Raw genomic sequence first — 16581 nt, 5'->3', positions numbered from 1 at the left:
TATACACATACAAATGCAAGCTAAAAACATAGGGCTTGGAACACTTACTTCTTGATTTGAAAACTTTTTTCTGTTTTTGGTATAGCTGTCATGAAACATGCTCACAATATCTAAAATCCTATATTCTTTCCTCACTTGGAAGTTGTCTCAGGCTAGTTTCATGTTTTTCAGGCCAGTCCCTATTCATCACATTACATCTGCTATCAAATTCAGGAAGAGAATTATTTTTTAAAGGGTCTTTCTCCTTTAGCCAGAAAAACCATGACTTTTTCTAAACCAACTTTGCTAGCAGCCAATGGGAGTTTTGCCATTGTCATCTAGGGGAAGGTTTGGGGATTTCTGGTCTCCAATGCTCTCTAAGTAATCACTGTTGAGAATAAATTTTATCACTGTGAGCCATCTGACCTGTTTCCCTTACCACTGTGTTCAGATCCACTATGATGCAAACAGCCTCATTCAAATAATTGGATTAAACAGCATTGGCTGTGGTGCCATTCACTCAGAATCCTTTCTCTCCCTTGATAGTGCCCACAGCAGAAGGAACCTGTCATTCACCCTGGCACAGCTTTACTCATGTAAGTAGTTTTACTGATCTTGTACGGAGGCCAGTTGACATCAAAGGGCCTGTTGACACAAGTAACCATTCTGGGACATCTGATGATATAAATAAGAGTTCTGGGGCACCCAATTTTAAGGCCAAGTACAAAGACCAGTGAACTAAATGGTATCCTCAACAACTCTCACAGACTGTGTCCCTGTTCCTGCTGTTCCAAAGGCTGGCTCTGCTTCTAGAAAAATTGACAGAAATTCTGCCACATGCTTCAAATAAGCAGGGCCAAGAACTTTGTTAAATTTATAAAGATAAATTAGTTGTCCATCCTTTTTTTTTTCCTGAAAATTTTCCTACTAGCATTTGGTATCCCTCACTTTCCCCAGGAAGAAAACACAAAAAACCCAACAAACTTCTGTAAATAATTTAAATCAGAAAGCCTTGATATTTTACAGAACACTTCAGTGACAAATTTAGTGTTTAACCAATTATATTTTTTCAACTTTTTTTTTTTTGCAAATTGCAAACAAGTCTGTAAAAAAACTGTGTTGTATAAAAAGTACATAAATGTATAACCCATTAGCTGTACTATGCAATCTAAATATTGTGGAATAAATTAGATAGAAAACTTAGCTATATGCATGTATGTTGATACTTATTCAACAGAGGAAAGGGCTATTTTTTTTTCTTTCTTTCTTTTTTTTCTTTTTTTTTCCCTTTTCATTTTTATCTCTATAGATACATACAAATACAGACATGCGCCCATGCGCACACACATCTGCACACGCAGAGAACACACACGCACACATGCACACACAAACAGTTTTGGCTGACAAAAAATGAAGGCCCTGATTACACTGTTTAAACATGGTTCTTGCCATGAAGGTGCTAACACACTATCCCTAGCCAGTGTGACTGGGTTATATTGTGCTATCTTTTTTCTTTTTTTTCTTTTTCTTTTTTTTTTTTTTTTAAACAGACTGTGCTCTCAGCAAGATGGGGAGCTTTGTTAGTACTTCTTTCCAGGAGAGGCATTTAGAAGCCTGTCCCCTTCAGAAGGCAACTAACAGGGGCTTGGTTCAGCAAACCTAGGAGAGTCTGAAGCTTCAGGCTCAGGGTTATCAAACTCAGTGTAAACAGGGCCTAAAGGTTTCTCCCATTCCCTCTTATCATCTCCCCCTACCCAAAGACAAATGTAAGTTTAACATTCTTTTAAATATGACAGCGAAAATTTTTTTAAAAAACAACAACTATCTACCTATGCCCTACGGGTTGGACCCTTCAGGTTAGGTGTTGACACTGAAAATTAGGTCTTACAGGTAACACGCAAACCCATTAAGAGTTGTCATGCTAGAGGGTGGTGGTTGAGAAAGCCAGCATTTCAGCAAAGACTGCATTTCAAACAGAAACCCAACCACAATTGCCATTTTCTGTATATTTGCAGGAGCAATGGTGGACAGGGCCCAAGGCTGCTTGTAATTTTACATCAACACTTTTTAAGTGTATACCAGCACTTCAGGTTTCTCTTGCACAAATACCATTTTGAACATGTAGCCTCCCACTTGGCAGTAAGAAACAAAAAATCTTTTAACATACTGTGCTTTGCACACAAACATTCATTGTTTTAAGAACAGTAAAATGAAGCCAGAAGTGCTTATACCTTGTGTATACATACATATATACATACAGGAATATATACATATGTATGTATATCCCTTGGACAAAGTTATTTCCCTACAATGCACATTTGCTGTGCATAAGGGCTGAGTTTAGTGTTGTACATACAAAACAGTATGATTATGCTCAGATGGACCTCAGATCCAAGCACTTTGGATCCAAATCCCAGGGATTTTCTGGGCTTACATCAAATGGTGATTTTTTGTTGAGGGCACTATTTGAATTTAACTGGTTAACAGATATTATAGCCTGAATGTAATCAACCCACTGACTTAATTCAAACCCTAACTCATTACAGGTGAATGGTACCAACCACAAACAGACTTTATAGAGGCTTGCACAAATGTCTTTGGTGTATGTGTCTATTCATTTTAAGGTACAAAATAATAATAATAATTATTATAATAATAAAAATAGCTATTTTGTGTGCTGTAGCAGTTCTTGTATAGCTCACAATAAGTGCAGCTCTCAACCCCTCCCACACCCAACCACCCTCCCTTGCAAATATTTGTTAAATAAGGATTAGACAGGTCAGACACCATTGTAGTGCAAATAGTAAACGATTAAAAATTTTTTTTACAAAATATAGAAATGTTTGACTCCAGCAACTGGACAAACATGTTCCTTTCAAGTATCTCTCACCAAAGATTTTTTTTAAACAAGTTACTTCCATTTTAAAAAAAAGTCTCTCTGTTTTTTTTTTCTTTCTCTTGCAGGTAAACAGTTTCAAACCATCTAGGTTGCATAGTTCTAACATTGTAAGCACCTTTACAGAATGTAACTTTTATTCTTTCATTAATTTTTTGTTCCGTTTTTTTCTTCATTTTTCTTTTTTCCTTTTTTCTTCTTTTTTTTTTTTTTTTGTAAATGTAGTGCAGAAGATGAAGGTGTACACACCCTGCACACTATTGACCCTTGATCAATGTTAAGTATGTGTATTGTGTCTGTATGTATAGAGACATGTATGTAAATACATAGCCATATATATACAAACACAAACACTATACACCTACTCAGTTGCTCTGTACATGTGGGGGGAAAGCGCCAGTGACTGCAGTGATCATACACATGGCTTTTCATTGACCTTTTGGACTTTGTCCAAATTTCTGTAGGTTAGATGAGCTGCTACCATGGCTTGACCTGATGGGTAACTAAGGGAGGGAACAAAACTTCCTTCCCCTAGTAGTAACTAATGTTTAGTATACTATGTAACAAGATAAGGAGCATACTGAAAGGAAGGGGAAATCCCCAATCCATACCACCATTTTGACTATCTTGTTCAAGCCCATCTTCATGACATTTTCTTCCTTTTTTGCAGCTGAAGTCTTTTCTGATCTTCCATAAGTCTTTTTTTTTTTTCTTCTTTCTCTCCCTTTTCTTGCTCTCTTCTATTTTTGCTTATATTTCTGATGATTGTTTCACTCAAAAAATATTATACCATGTCAGGTCTTTCCTCTTCTTGGGCTTTTGATACATTTTCTACTTAACAAGAAGGGTCTTGTGCACACTAGCGTCTACGAACAGCCACACTCCTCCACAATCATATTCTGTATGTCTTTCTTAATGATGTTCTGGCCATCGTCATAGTAGAGCATGGACATAGGCCGGAGCTTGGTGGGCACACAGCATGATTTGAGGTTGGCAAAGGGGCTATGGCCCCGCATGCGGTAGTGGTTGATGACAGTGGAGTGGAAAGATAATGATGAGCCAGATGTGCCTGCTATATGGCTGGGACACTCTCCTTCGCAGTAGTTGGCATGATAACCTGTAGGAGCAATGATCCAGTCACTCCACCCTATGTCCTTGAAGCTGACAAAGAACTGCTTCTTGCAGCAGATGTTAACTTTGCCATCACACTCCAGGCCTCGTCTTCGCCGCCTGTGCTGGCGATCCTCTGAGTGCCGGGCAAGCATCATCAAGAAGGGCCGATGTGATTGCTCCTTCTCCTCTTCTCCTGTGAATTCTCCAGCTTCCTTTTCTTTCCCTTCCCCATCATCTTCCTTTTTCTTCTTCTTGCCCAGTAGCACCAGGTTGGCTCCAGTCTCTTGACAAAGGTCACAGGCAATCCGCACATCCAAAGAGTTCTTGCCTTGGTCCAGGAGTCTCTGGACACTGCTGGAGACAGGGAAGATGTGCCAAGTGCTCTTACGAGTGTCCACTGCCTTTTCTGAAATCAAAGTCTCACTCTTTTCACCTTTCAGCCCCCCATCCTCTGTATCTTCTGCTCCTTCAGAATTGCCTTTTGGCTGTCGCTGCTGTTGGAACAGGCGGATGGTGACTTTTGTCCTGCTCCGGTTGGCCTTGGAGACCTTCAGGAAGAGCCACACTTCAGCATGCTCCACCACCGATAATTCACTGCCTTCCTTGGAAATCTCAAAGTGCAACATTTTCTTGGCTGTGCCTGATTTGGTAAATGGAAATAGACAGGAAGAGCTTGTTAGTATGTCTGCTTGATTTTGTTAAAGAGACTTCTGTTACTTTTTCCACAGGCGTGAAGTGCCCTAGGTTTTCTATTTGGTTCTTTAATTTTTATGGATTTTCTGTCTAACCTTCCTTCACCCCCTCCTCAGTTTATATTTTGTGAAAATACATTTGCCTGTTTTCCAGCATATTTTAACCAGACCATTTTTCATAGTGACAATGTAAGGGATTAATGGATCTCATGGCAAATAAGCATCAGTGGCTGCCAAGGTTTGCTTCAGCTGTCTTTGTGATCACTGTGAGCTCAAAGGCAAAAATGCTTTATGATGGCAGTCCATATGTACCATATGCAAAAAAATCTACACCTAATATCTGGTTAGGAAATAAGGTCCAGTGCTACCAGTTCTTTAGCAATACTTTGGTATTATGTGGGGAAGAGGTTTACACTCTCCCTCCATAACAATACATCCTTCATTTGCATCTTAAAATGAGTTTGTAAATATCTATTGTTTCGAAAACAAACACATGCCTAAAATATGAACCTCCACTTTAAAAAGTTTTCAGATTTATATTGTGAAGAATTGAAGAATTGCAGCAGGCAGACTTCATCCTGTTAGCTGTAGATCCTGTTCCTAATTTAAGGCACTGTACTTGCTGTGATTATAGTAATGGTGAATACACTAAGAAATGAGCTAAAGAACTGTATAATTATGGGATGGTTCTCTGGCATAATTGTATCAACTTCTAAGATGTCATTATGATGATTGTGATGGTGAGGAGGTGTTTCTCGGATACAGAGCTCATATCCCTGGCAGAAGCTGGAATGAATAATGAGGGCTGTTTAATGATTTGATCACTAGAGCATGAAGAAGTTAAGAGAGAATGAATTAGCTGGGGGATGGTGGTGATATAATTTTTTCAAGAGAGGTACTTTTCTATTTTCTTAACAAAAAAAAAAAAGCCCTAATGATGTCTTTTGTTCCTTCTCAGCCAGGATGGACTGGGGTCAGAGATTTGCAATATACAGATATCTGGCCTTAGTGAGAAAGAAACTGTATTCATAATTATCAATTTGTCTTTAATATTATTCTTGAGCTACCCATAGTTGTTTAACGAATTTTCTGTGCAGCAATTCTTCTTGTCAGTGAACTGTAACTTTGCAGCCTAAGACCAGAAAGTGGTGATTAAAACAGAAGTAGCAGGACACATAACAGGAAAAGTTGCCCTCTTTGTAGCAAGGGTCTTCTCCTCGCTTCCCACTGCAACTGAATTCACCACTATGGGCTCCCTGACCATTTCCCTATTTTCCCATTCTCAGGTGAGACAGGACTGGAGCAAAAATCACAAGAGATATCTACCTCGTGTTCACTTGCAAATTGAAGAGTTGATGATTACTGAAGTTTGTAGGCAGGCCGTGCTGCCCCTTGAGCTACCTGTTGCTTTTCTTCTCTGTGAAGTACTAGCACTGACACATTCAGCTTTCCCTCGTGGCATTCCCAGGTCAAAGAGAGAGACATTTCTGAATTACAGTGTCCAAAGGGCACAGTGTTTTGTTTTTGTTTTCCCACTAAGTGAGAGTGTGAAATTGTAGACTTTAACTGTCACTGAGATATGGAAACACATGGTTTGTGTTAACTGCTTCTCACAGACTGAGAGAAGCTGATGCCAGTCTTCAGAGTGAGTTACATTAATTTCTTCTTTTAAGGAAGTACTCATAAAAAAGACAGAGCAAGCTGACCAGTACTGTGAGGCATGATGAAAGTACTCTTTTTCTATTATTTTTAATTGATTCATTCAATAATGACTGAATGGCTAATGCTGGGTTCTTTTCCATTCTGGTAATCAAACTATATCAAAGCTGCCAGCTGTGTTTGAACAGAGGTCAGGTGACAGACGCCAATGTCACTCCTGACTCAGTTTCAGAGCGTGAGGAGTTGTACAGTGACATCCCTCCAGTCCAACGGAAGTCCGAAAGGCTGGTTGCCTTGTACATAGGGTGTTATGGAGTTTTCTCTCAGATAATGGATACTTCTAAGGGCTGTGAGAACCAGCCAGACTCTGGCTTTATTCCCCCCGACTCTCCCTTCTAAAGCCAGCTTCTAACTTTAGGTTATCCCTTCCAGTCCTGATAAATCCTTTCTGAGGGGGCCTGGACTTAAAGGGAACCTGAAGGCAGGTGATGTGCCAAGGGTGGGTTGCTGGTTGCTGCCAACCAACACTCTCTATTCAACCCATTCTGCTTGCTGCCTCTACTCAAGCAAACCTTGGTAAAATAAAATGTGGTTTAGATCAAGCTGCAGAAGACCTTCTTCCCAGCTGCTCTCTTTCCCCAGAGCTCACAGACTTCTGTCTGGAATAAGCATGGATTGCTGGGAATTGCTATACTTATTTTGCATTCTTGAGAAACCAAGCTGCGCATAGACAGCAGTTCTGGCTTTACTGGGGGTCCTGTGCATGGCAGATCAACTGTGCTGGGTGCATGAGAAGCTCATCTGTGTTGGAAATGGACAAAAAAATCTGGTCTGGTCATCTGCTCTGGAGAAAGCGGGTAGGGTGTGCTGACCTGGCTCAGCAGTGGAAGAAGCTGTATGACCTATCCAATCTAAAAATCCAGGCAGCCCTGAATTACAGAATAACCTAGCACTGTTAAGTGCTAGTGCATGGTATTTCACATTCTGCTATTTCCATCCTAGTGGGAGTTGAAAATAGTTACAAAGTGACGTATCTGCAACAGCAAATATTCACATTACCTTTTGCACTGGCCAGAAGTGTAATGATGCAAGCAGTCTTTTTGACAAATATTACATGAAAGGAACAGGACCTCAAAAACCCTCTTAAATAGCTTTTCAAATGCTCCTCCATGTGTCAAAGTAGGATTCTTCCTCATTACTAAAAATATTTGAACAGTATGGTGAAAGTACATGAGTACTTGCTTTTTCTTTACTTAAGGGAAGTGAGCTTGAACAAGGTAGCCTAAGACATGTCCTTCTACAGGGATAACAGGCTCCTTGTAGGTTGTTAGCTACAATAACAGCCTCTCTGGATGTCGTTAGCTACATTTTCAGAAACAAATGGTGGGTTAAGAGTCTAAAGGAAAAGATGCAGGGAGCTTATCTGAACCTAATATTTCTGAATGAAACAAAATCCTGAAACCTGCACAGCTAATAAAAGGTTTTATAGCAATTAAAAAACACTTTCCCTTTCATAGGTCTTTTTAGAAGGAGACTGGGAATAGTGCAAGGTTGAGGATAAAAAGCATGCTTTCACATTAGGAAAAAACGAAGCTTTTCTGAATTCTCTCCACATTCACAACTAGTTTGTTACGATCACACAGCACAAATGGTATGAATCCTGCAGTTTTTAAGAGGACACTGTTCTCAGACAAGCTCATTTTGAAATCAGAGTTTGGCCTGTTCTAAAACCAAATTGAGACCCTAGGATCTGACTTATTATGGTTACACATTCACTTTATAACAGGATCTCTGTTTCCAAAAGGTTCAGTGCTACAATAAAATAAATTCTTCAAGTGTTCTGAGACAAAAAAATAAAAATAAAAATCTATAGTTAAATTTCTCAAGATATTTCTTAGGGATTTAGCAGTCTTTCTTTATAGGTCTGAATTAACGGTCAGGATTAAAGCTTCAGTTCATCAAAATGAAGGTAAAAGGGAGACTCCTGAAATTTGGGGATGGTATCACTTCCATGATTACATTTGGTTTAGCCTTTTTTCCTGCTGTTACATTTGCCATGGGTGATTTGCAAGGGTCTTTTTCTATTTGTAATCATCCTGCTCCTCCTGCCTGACTGCTGAGGAAAGACCCACAGCCCAACAGTGATAATGCCTTCATCACTTCCATGCTCATATAAACAGCAGTGTCAACAGCCTGGATTGTTATCATAGCAGAAGGCAGCTGAAAAAGGAGACAAGGGATTACTTTGGGCTCCTTTTGATTGCTTTTCCTCATTTCCCTTTCCCAAAACATTGGAGAGGCCACCTCTCTGCTTTACTGCTAAGCAAAGTCCCTTCCAGAAGGAGGGCTGTGATGCCAAAGGAGCAGTCTAGCAGGGCAAGTGACACCAGCAAATGATGTGAGAAGTGGTTAAAAATACAAGCTCTAAGTAGTGCATATATGGTAAAAGGTTTAATGGAAGGAGTTACTGAATGGAAAGAAAGTGTAGCAGTATATATAGCACGGGAGTTTTCTCATATCTGTTTTTCTCTTCAGCAGTGCTCATGCACCTTTTTAGGAGAGAAACCTGAACATGCAAGCAGAGGGGAGCCTGCACAGGTACTCTCCGCCTCTGGAAGGGCTGGCCAGGGCTCGCACTCTGCAGCCAGCACCTGCTCCCGAGCAGCACGTGGGTGATGGGCATGGCACAGTAGCCCGTGGAGACACTGGCAGAGCCCTTGAGGGCCCAGGCCCGGGGGGACTGGAGGGGCAGCCCTGCATCAGGTAGCTGATGCTGTGCTCCAGCAGAGATCTGCAGGTCCAGGGTGCTCTTCCTCTGAGGCTAAGGATCCTTCCCTCTGTATGGCTGGCTTTAACTATGCCATTGAAGTTCCGTTATTTGCAATTTGCAGCAGGATTCAAGATCAAGCCCTGCTATTTCAAGCTATACACAGATACTAGGTGGGGTCGAAGCTATACAATTGAGAGTATCTTCTTTTGAGTAAAATGCAAAAATCTTTAATTTTTTTTTTACCTTTATGCTCTTAAATTATTAAGGCTTTTTCTTTCATAATGAAAGCCATTATTCTTTGTAACATTATAATGTGGCTTATTCTTAATTTCTCTTAATACACGGAATTTATTTTTCTTTGATAAATGCTCAGTACGTAAGAAGGTGCTGTCGCTTTAAATATCTATGCTTCACCGGTGCTTAATTTTGAAACGTTTTTACATTATACTGTAAGTGAACTGTTTTTCCATACAAAGCAAGCTTTTTTTTCCTTTTTTAGTTGCTAGCTTTACTACTGCCTATGTTTAGATTTAGGAGAATTTGTACTGCGTGCCAATCTGTAATTACATTCAAAAGCATCCTTCCCTTCACTTCTCATTTCCGTTCCCCAGGAGACAGAAAAAAAATAGGTTACTAGAAAGGTTCCTCTAAAGAGAGTGAAGAGCAGAGCATGGTTATTGAGAGATAATTGCTCAAAATGTTTACTAATGAGTGACCACTGGAGTTAGATGAATTCTTTGCAGTGTAGAATTTTTTCAGAGAATTTAGTGCTATCGTATTGTAATTATCCCCTAGGCAGACTGATGATTACAAGTCTCCTATTGCCACAGTCAGACAGTGGCCATTTCTGTGAATGCATTTCAGCCTATGGATCACTGGCAAACAATTTATTCTGATTATTCATTATCCAGCATATGTGACCACTCATCCAGGTCACATACTTTCATTCCTTATCCCTTACTCTTGCCTCTTACAGTGAGAGGGGTAATTATGGCACAATTAATACCTTATCTTCATGCTTACTTACCATTAGCTGTCAGAAAAGGAAGATTTTGTTGTAAGAGAAAAATAAATCAAAAAAGAAAATCAGGAAAAAGGAACTATTCCCTGAGTGCTCATGGGGGGAAAAAAAAGCAGCAGCAGCAGCAGCGACTTTATTTAAATACCTTTTCTTGAAAAGTTAACCCAAAGAGGCACTGACAAGGTCATTCAGAATGTGAAATAATTCAGTTCTGGTGAACCTTGACTCTCCTCTGCTATTTTGTTAGGAAGCACTTTACATCCACAGCTTTGAGTTCTTTCCAAATTGAAAGCCCTTCCCCCACATGGCTTCAAATATTTAGAAACAAAAAAGGTGTTTGTTTCGTTGAAGTTTGTTTTATTTCTTTTATTTGATTTCTTCGTTTACGTCTAAAATAGCTCAAGCAAAGTTTAGGAATATTTGCACCAGTAAAATATTCCAAGGTAAAAACAATCCCAAGGCTTCATCTTTTTTTTTTTTTTTTTTTTTTTTTTTTTTTGGAGAGAGCAATTTTTTTTGTGCATACTTGTAATAATTTGCTGTAAATTCTAAAATTAGGTGGATCGAGGCTGCCTGTTTGTTTTCATTAAAATATTTAATTTCTGAGCACTAAGGCCCAAATCCCAGGCCCACTGAAATGAATAACAGAATTTCCAGTTGCTTCCAGTCAACTAAGCTTCAATCCTATATTAACGTTGCAAAGCTATGTTGCATTAAATGAGATTGCCTTCTCATAGGCATATCTCTATATATAGATATAGATATAAGAATTCCTGAGCATGAATCACGTACATGTATGCAAGGCAGATATATCCTGCACAGAGGAAACACATGAATGCACATCCTTGTCTGCAGGAATGCTATGGGTGCAGGCAGAGGTATAGGAGCATGTTTGCCCTGGGATACATGTAAGGACATACATGTGCTCATACACACACACAGGCAAATATATATTCAGATACTCCCTACTAGCACACAAAACTGTGGGCCTGGCTACACAGAGATGGACACATACCGTACTTTCTTTTTCTCAGGTATGTTTTTCTAAACTGGTTCCCACCTTCCTAGATTCATCTGTGCTTTCTCAGGTTGTTCTTTAAACCAACCATCCACTATTAATTCTCACATTTTTGATACAGAGAAACAGATCAATACAGAATGGCTTTCCTCTTCTGGAAGCAGTTTGCCTTCATTTGCTAAACCTGAAATCTTTGATTTGGTATGCCAGGGGGGAGGGGGGCAGGAGGGAAGAAAAAACAACAAGGGAAAATAGGCTTGTTTTCTAAAAGCTGAGGAGACTGCATTAAAAAAATGATGTGAGCAAATCATCTCATAGGATGATTCATGGTCACATTTTTCAGTATCTTGTAAAAAATAATATTTATAATTTCTGATCTGTCTAGATTTCCAGCACTTCTAGCATCCATCTTTTACTCCTCTACCTATTTCCTTCCTGCATTATTTTCCTTGCAGCTTTTCACTCCAGTGAATCCTTGCCTTTTAAATAAACTAGAAGAGAGAAACGATCCCTACTCAGAGCAGCTACAGATAAGCATAAATATCTCTGGGATTCAGAATCCAATTAGGTAAAATAAGTGTGCGGGAATGTTGCCTCGTGTGGAGCAAAAAGCCTTTGGAGTGTGCCCTCTCGTGGCTGTTCTTTATTCAGCATGAGTACTTGTACCCTTAAATACAGTTCTTTTCAAATAAAAATTGTCGAAATTATTCAAAATACATAAGCGACACATCCTTTGGGGTTTTTTCCATCCTGAACCGCCAGCTTGGTTGTATAGGGTAGGTGAATACATGTATCCCTCTGCACATGAAGGTAGGCATCACATGATCAAGTCAGTTCACCTGGAATTCTGTATGAAGTGGTACAAAATAGTGGTAGTGGTCTAAATAGCTGGCAGACTCCTCTTTTTTTCCCCTGGAATCTCTCCTGAAGATAAATCTTTAGCTTTCTGTATTTCCATCTGATAATTCCTGTCACCTTCTCGGGGGCTGATGTTAGCAACCCATTTCATTGGTAGTTTAGTTGCCAGGATCAAATTCAGTTGGCAGAGTCCCAGAACTGCCTAATAAGCTGTCTACTTAAAATAATGAACGAGTTAGTAGCCAATCACATTTATAAGTATTGAGTATCTCTGTTGTTGAACCTGTTGGATTCGCTTGTCACAAAATTTTATGACCCCTCTCCTCAAAAAACTAATTTTAAGACTTTGAAGTAACACACAGAACTCTGGCACAACTTCCCTTACAGCAGAACCAATCAACGTTAGTAATCTCAGTTTGATATGCAAGTAGAAAGTAATTTTCATGTTTTACTTGTAAGAGTGCCAAAGGACAGTAGGGTGCATTTGTAACTTTTGCCCAATACTCACAGTCATTAGTTTTGCAGAGATCTGCCTGGATTTGTTAGCTGTAAAAAGTACCTGCCAACTATTTTGCTGATTTCCTGGACATAACTACACCTGTTCTTCCGACAAGCTTACTACATTTATTTGCCCTCTAATTGTCTGAAGTCTGCTCTTGTTTGCATTTTGGTTTATTTTAGAAAAAAGCAGTCTCAAGACAGAGCTGCATGCACAGGGTGCCGCTTGCTCATTCACCCCACTTCTTTGCATGTTTGAGAATATGGCTGATGAAAGATGGAAATACTACATTTTTATAAAGGCAAGTAGTTAATGTGGCATCTGAAAGACATTTCCCTAAAGGCTTTGTTTATGTCAAGCCATACACAAAGAAACAAGAAGCCTAAAGTCTTATTTTGCTTTTTGTAGACATTTTTTGACACAATATGAGATGTTTTCATTCATTTTCATTGATTTCTTATTGCCCTCTATTGAGGCAGAGTGAGTTTGATGTTAAAAGCAGGAAACACATTAACCTGGCTGTGAGCGGAACATGTTTGTTCTCCTGCTTGGTGTTTAAATTTCTTCATGCTATTCCCAGTTCCCACAGTACGAAAAGTGGCGGCTGTGGCTATATTCAATTCCTGTCTTTTTAACTCATACTTCCTATATGACATGTCACTTGCCTTTGTTTTATGCCTCCCTTTCCTTTACAGTAAAAAGATACTGGTTCCATATTTGATAGGAATAACTTCCAGTGCACAAGAGGACAGGATCTCAAGAAGGGCTTACTTAAGTTGCTGCAGCACTGGCACCTGTAAAATGTGGTAGATCCTCTATATTAGCAATTTACCAGATGAATGGCTGTAGATGAATATGCTTCAGTAATCTGAAGTTACTCCACAGAGTGGATTTATCATTTCCATTATAAGCCCAAACCAGAGCTCAGTTTTTAGGTTGCTCATAGTCCCTCCCTTGTCCCAAATCAAAGCGGTATGGAAAGGCAGCAGGTATGGAAAAAATGGACAGAGCAGCCCTCCTGCCTAGGCTTCCAGGATCATCTTAGTATGAAGGAATAGAACTGTGGCAGGAAGGAGAAGGCATGAGAACACAGTGGATGCCCCTGTCCTGCAACTCCATAGCGTTAAGTCCTCTTCAAGTAATTTGTCAGCAGCAGTAGGACAACGCTATGTAAATCAAGCAGAGTGACAGTGTTGGTGGCTGGTGGCGGGGATCGGTGGCAGGATGATTGGCCAGTGTGTGGGCAATGGCATGGTTTCTGCTGCTCACGTGACTGCCGGAGCCAATGGCTTCGGGAGCCGCCGTTGGAGGGTATTGTACAGAGTAGGCATATATCAAATTCCAAATTCCTTTGTGTCAGAGCTCAGGAGAGACAATAATGTGTTTACAAATGATTGCAACGCACACAGTGAAGAGAAACCACTGTTCATGCCATATGTGTTCCACTGTGCTCAGAGCGAGCTGCTGAAAACCAGGTGGGGAATCTGACTCGCAGACAGCTTAGAGGTTTCCTTGCTTTTATAAATTCATTTCTAAACTAATGTTGAGCTACCCTTGCTTCTAATGACCTCTGGCACTGACACCTACTCTCTGCTTTCTGAAGTGGAGGGGATGGAAAAACTGAAAAGCCTGAGCTCTCATGCTGAAAGAACTGATAATATGTATATTGACAAGGACTCCAAAGGCAAGGGCTCCTTGTACAGTTGGAAATCAGACAGCCAGCAGGAATGTCTGCACTTAAAAGCATGCACACTTCTTGTGCATGGCTTCCCTGCAATCAGAACATCTGAGTCAACAGGTTTTCAGGACTGGAAACTCTGAGTGTTGTCTTAATTGTTTATACTGCTGCAGCAAACTTTTAAACAAAAATGCTTGGAGTTCCTTTGCATACTTTGCCTACCATATGCTGTACCAAACAAAACAATGACATTCTTTTAAAACCGTCTTGGCAACAGGAAAAATGCTTTGGCTAGACAGCATCATAAAAAGTTGCTGTTAGTTAGATGATAGACTTATTGCAAGTAACTGCTATTGATGCATGCATTAGCATACCCACATACACTAACAGATTTATGTGCAGATACACATACGTTGAATTAAAATGGGTTCTGGTCCTATTCATGTAGGAACAAGACAGCAAAGTACAATTTTAGAGCTGTTTCCTATGGGCAATTTATGTGAGACTTAAGACTTTACTTACTAAACACATATATTCTGAGCTCTTACTGCCTAAGAGTTAGGGGAAAAAGAACTGTGAAAGAGTTCAAAATACACCCTACCAAGGTTGCATTTTTGGCAGGAGTGTTTTAGGAGCAGAATCTTTTTTCCAGTATGCAGAAGTCTGCATTACAAATTGGATCAGCTACAGCAACTTGTCCAGTTCTATTGAAGTCATCTGACAGTCCCTGAAACTCTTTATTGCCGAAGATGCTGTGTTAAATTAAAGAAAAAAAAAGACAAAAAAAAAAAGGAGGGCAAAAACCCACAAAAAAGCCATCTCACTTCTAAAACTTTAAACTGCCTCATCTGATTTTGTAACTTCCACTATAATTTTTACATGAAAGGGCTGTCTCTGAAGTAGTTTGCAGTTCACTTTCTGTCTTCATAAACTCCCCAAAAGGCTACAGCCTTTTTTCTTTTACCATCAAATCTGCAATCCAGCCCTTTACTGCAAGTACTCTGTATTTACAGGCAGAGTTTGGAGGACCCTGCTGCAGCCTGACTTTATGTTCAAGATTGGTTAGAGAGCTTCCTCCCTGTGTGACTGACTGTGCTTAGCAAGTGTAATCTGTAGCCAAGACTAAGTCAGAAAAATCAAATTCCTTCAGAGTCCTACCCCCCCATCCCATTCCTCCTTCTCCCTTCCCCCCAGTCTCATCCTACAACCTTGTAGAAAACATTATTGCTGAGGAGAAGAAAATAAGTTAATTGCAGTTTTGGCAGAAAGGATATTTTTCAGTTTGGGGACAAAGGATATTTTACAGTTTGTTTTTTTTCAAGCACTCACCTGATTCTGCAAAAGTGATGATTTCTGAGGTTTGCTCCACAACTTCATTCATTTCGGCTCTTCTTCCAACATCATCCTCTATTTCCACATAACCATCCTCTCCCACCTTTCCCACGTGGAGTTTTTTGATGGCATTTAAAAGTGCTGCCTTGGGCACTGGCTGGGTGATATTAGGTCTGTCCCTCAAGTGCAACATGTTCAGTATGTGCTTCTTTACTGCTTCCACCATCTCAGGCTGTGAGCTGGGCACATCCTTTGAGAGCGTGGCAAGGGCACATGATGGACAGTCAGTGACTGAACTGTGCCCCTCGGATCCTGGGGTTGGGGAACTCCTCACTATAATCCAGCAAAGCACCAACAGAAATCCTCTCTTCCAAAGCAAAGGCATCCTGGCAGCAAAAGTTGTTGTGATTCCCTTTTTAAAAGGCCCTGCTTTTCCTCCCCCTTCACGAACAGTTTTTTTGGGGGCTGGTTTAGTTTGCTTGTTTGTTTGTTTGTTTTTCCTTCTCTTCAGCAAATTCTCTGGAACAAGAACCAAAAGTTTTCTGTGAAGTTTTGTTTGCAGGTTCCCTCTCTGAATGCAATAAGTGCTGTAGATGTTTGTGGCTGTCAGGGAGAAGAGTTCTGACTCTGTCTCAGAGTAGGAGAGAGACACAGAGAGAGGGAGAGAGAGAGAGAGGACGGATTGGCCTAAAGTGAGTGAGTGAATGAGAGAGGGAGGGAGTTTTGTCTGTGAGTAAAGGCTATGATTAGGAAGGGGGAGGAACAGGCAGGCTGGCTTCCTTATGCTCATTGCTCCCCTAACACACACCTCTCTTCAAATATCACTACTCGTGGTTCCTTCCCTCCCCCCTTTCTAAAAGATCTTCTCATTCCTGTAAATTTACTCTCTTTTTTTTTCCTTTTTTTGTCCTCTCTGTTTGACCCCTCCCCCCCCCCCAGCTGTCATGCCCCCCCTTTTTTTCCTTTCTTTTTGTTTTGTTTTGTTTGTTTTATTCCTTCAACAGTATCACCAGCTTAACTAAACAGAGGAAACATGAATGAATGAAAAGAGTGAAATCTTTAACGA

The 16581-nt window shown here is 40.2% G+C and overlaps 1 protein-coding gene across 1 annotated transcript; it reads right to left on the bottom strand.

Annotated features, from left to right (window-relative positions):
* Positions 1 to 3044: 3044 nt before the first annotated feature.
* INHBA (inhibin subunit beta A) lies at positions 3045 to 16305 on the bottom strand. Its single transcript, XM_058815507.1, has 2 exons — positions 15513 to 16305; positions 3045 to 4628 (listed from the first exon to the last, which is right to left on the bottom strand). The coding sequence occupies exons 1-2, from the start codon at positions 16303 to 16305 to the stop codon at positions 3742 to 3744; spliced, it is 1680 nt and encodes a 559-aa protein (XP_058671490.1). The 3' UTR covers positions 3045 to 3741.
* Positions 16306 to 16581: the final 276 nt, after the last annotated feature.

This window comes from Ammospiza caudacuta, chromosome 1 (genome assembly GCF_027887145.1).
Source record: "Ammospiza caudacuta isolate bAmmCau1 chromosome 1, bAmmCau1.pri, whole genome shotgun sequence".
Taxonomy (NCBI): Eukaryota; Metazoa; Chordata; class Aves; order Passeriformes; family Passerellidae; genus Ammospiza; species Ammospiza caudacuta.
Note: the sequence above shows the minus strand (reverse complement) of the source record. Positions and strands in the feature narration are given on the sequence as shown.

Excerpts from the sequence above, each read along its gene's own strand:
- INHBA (XM_058815507.1), bottom strand. The coding sequence starts at position 16,305 with ATGAGCATAAGGAAGCCAGCCTGCCTGTTCCTCCCCCTTCCTAATCAT. Across the intron at positions 4,629-15,512 it reads CATCACTTTTGCAGAATCAG|GCACAGCCAAGAAAATGTTG; the intron begins GTGAGTGCTTGA and ends TTACCAAATCAG.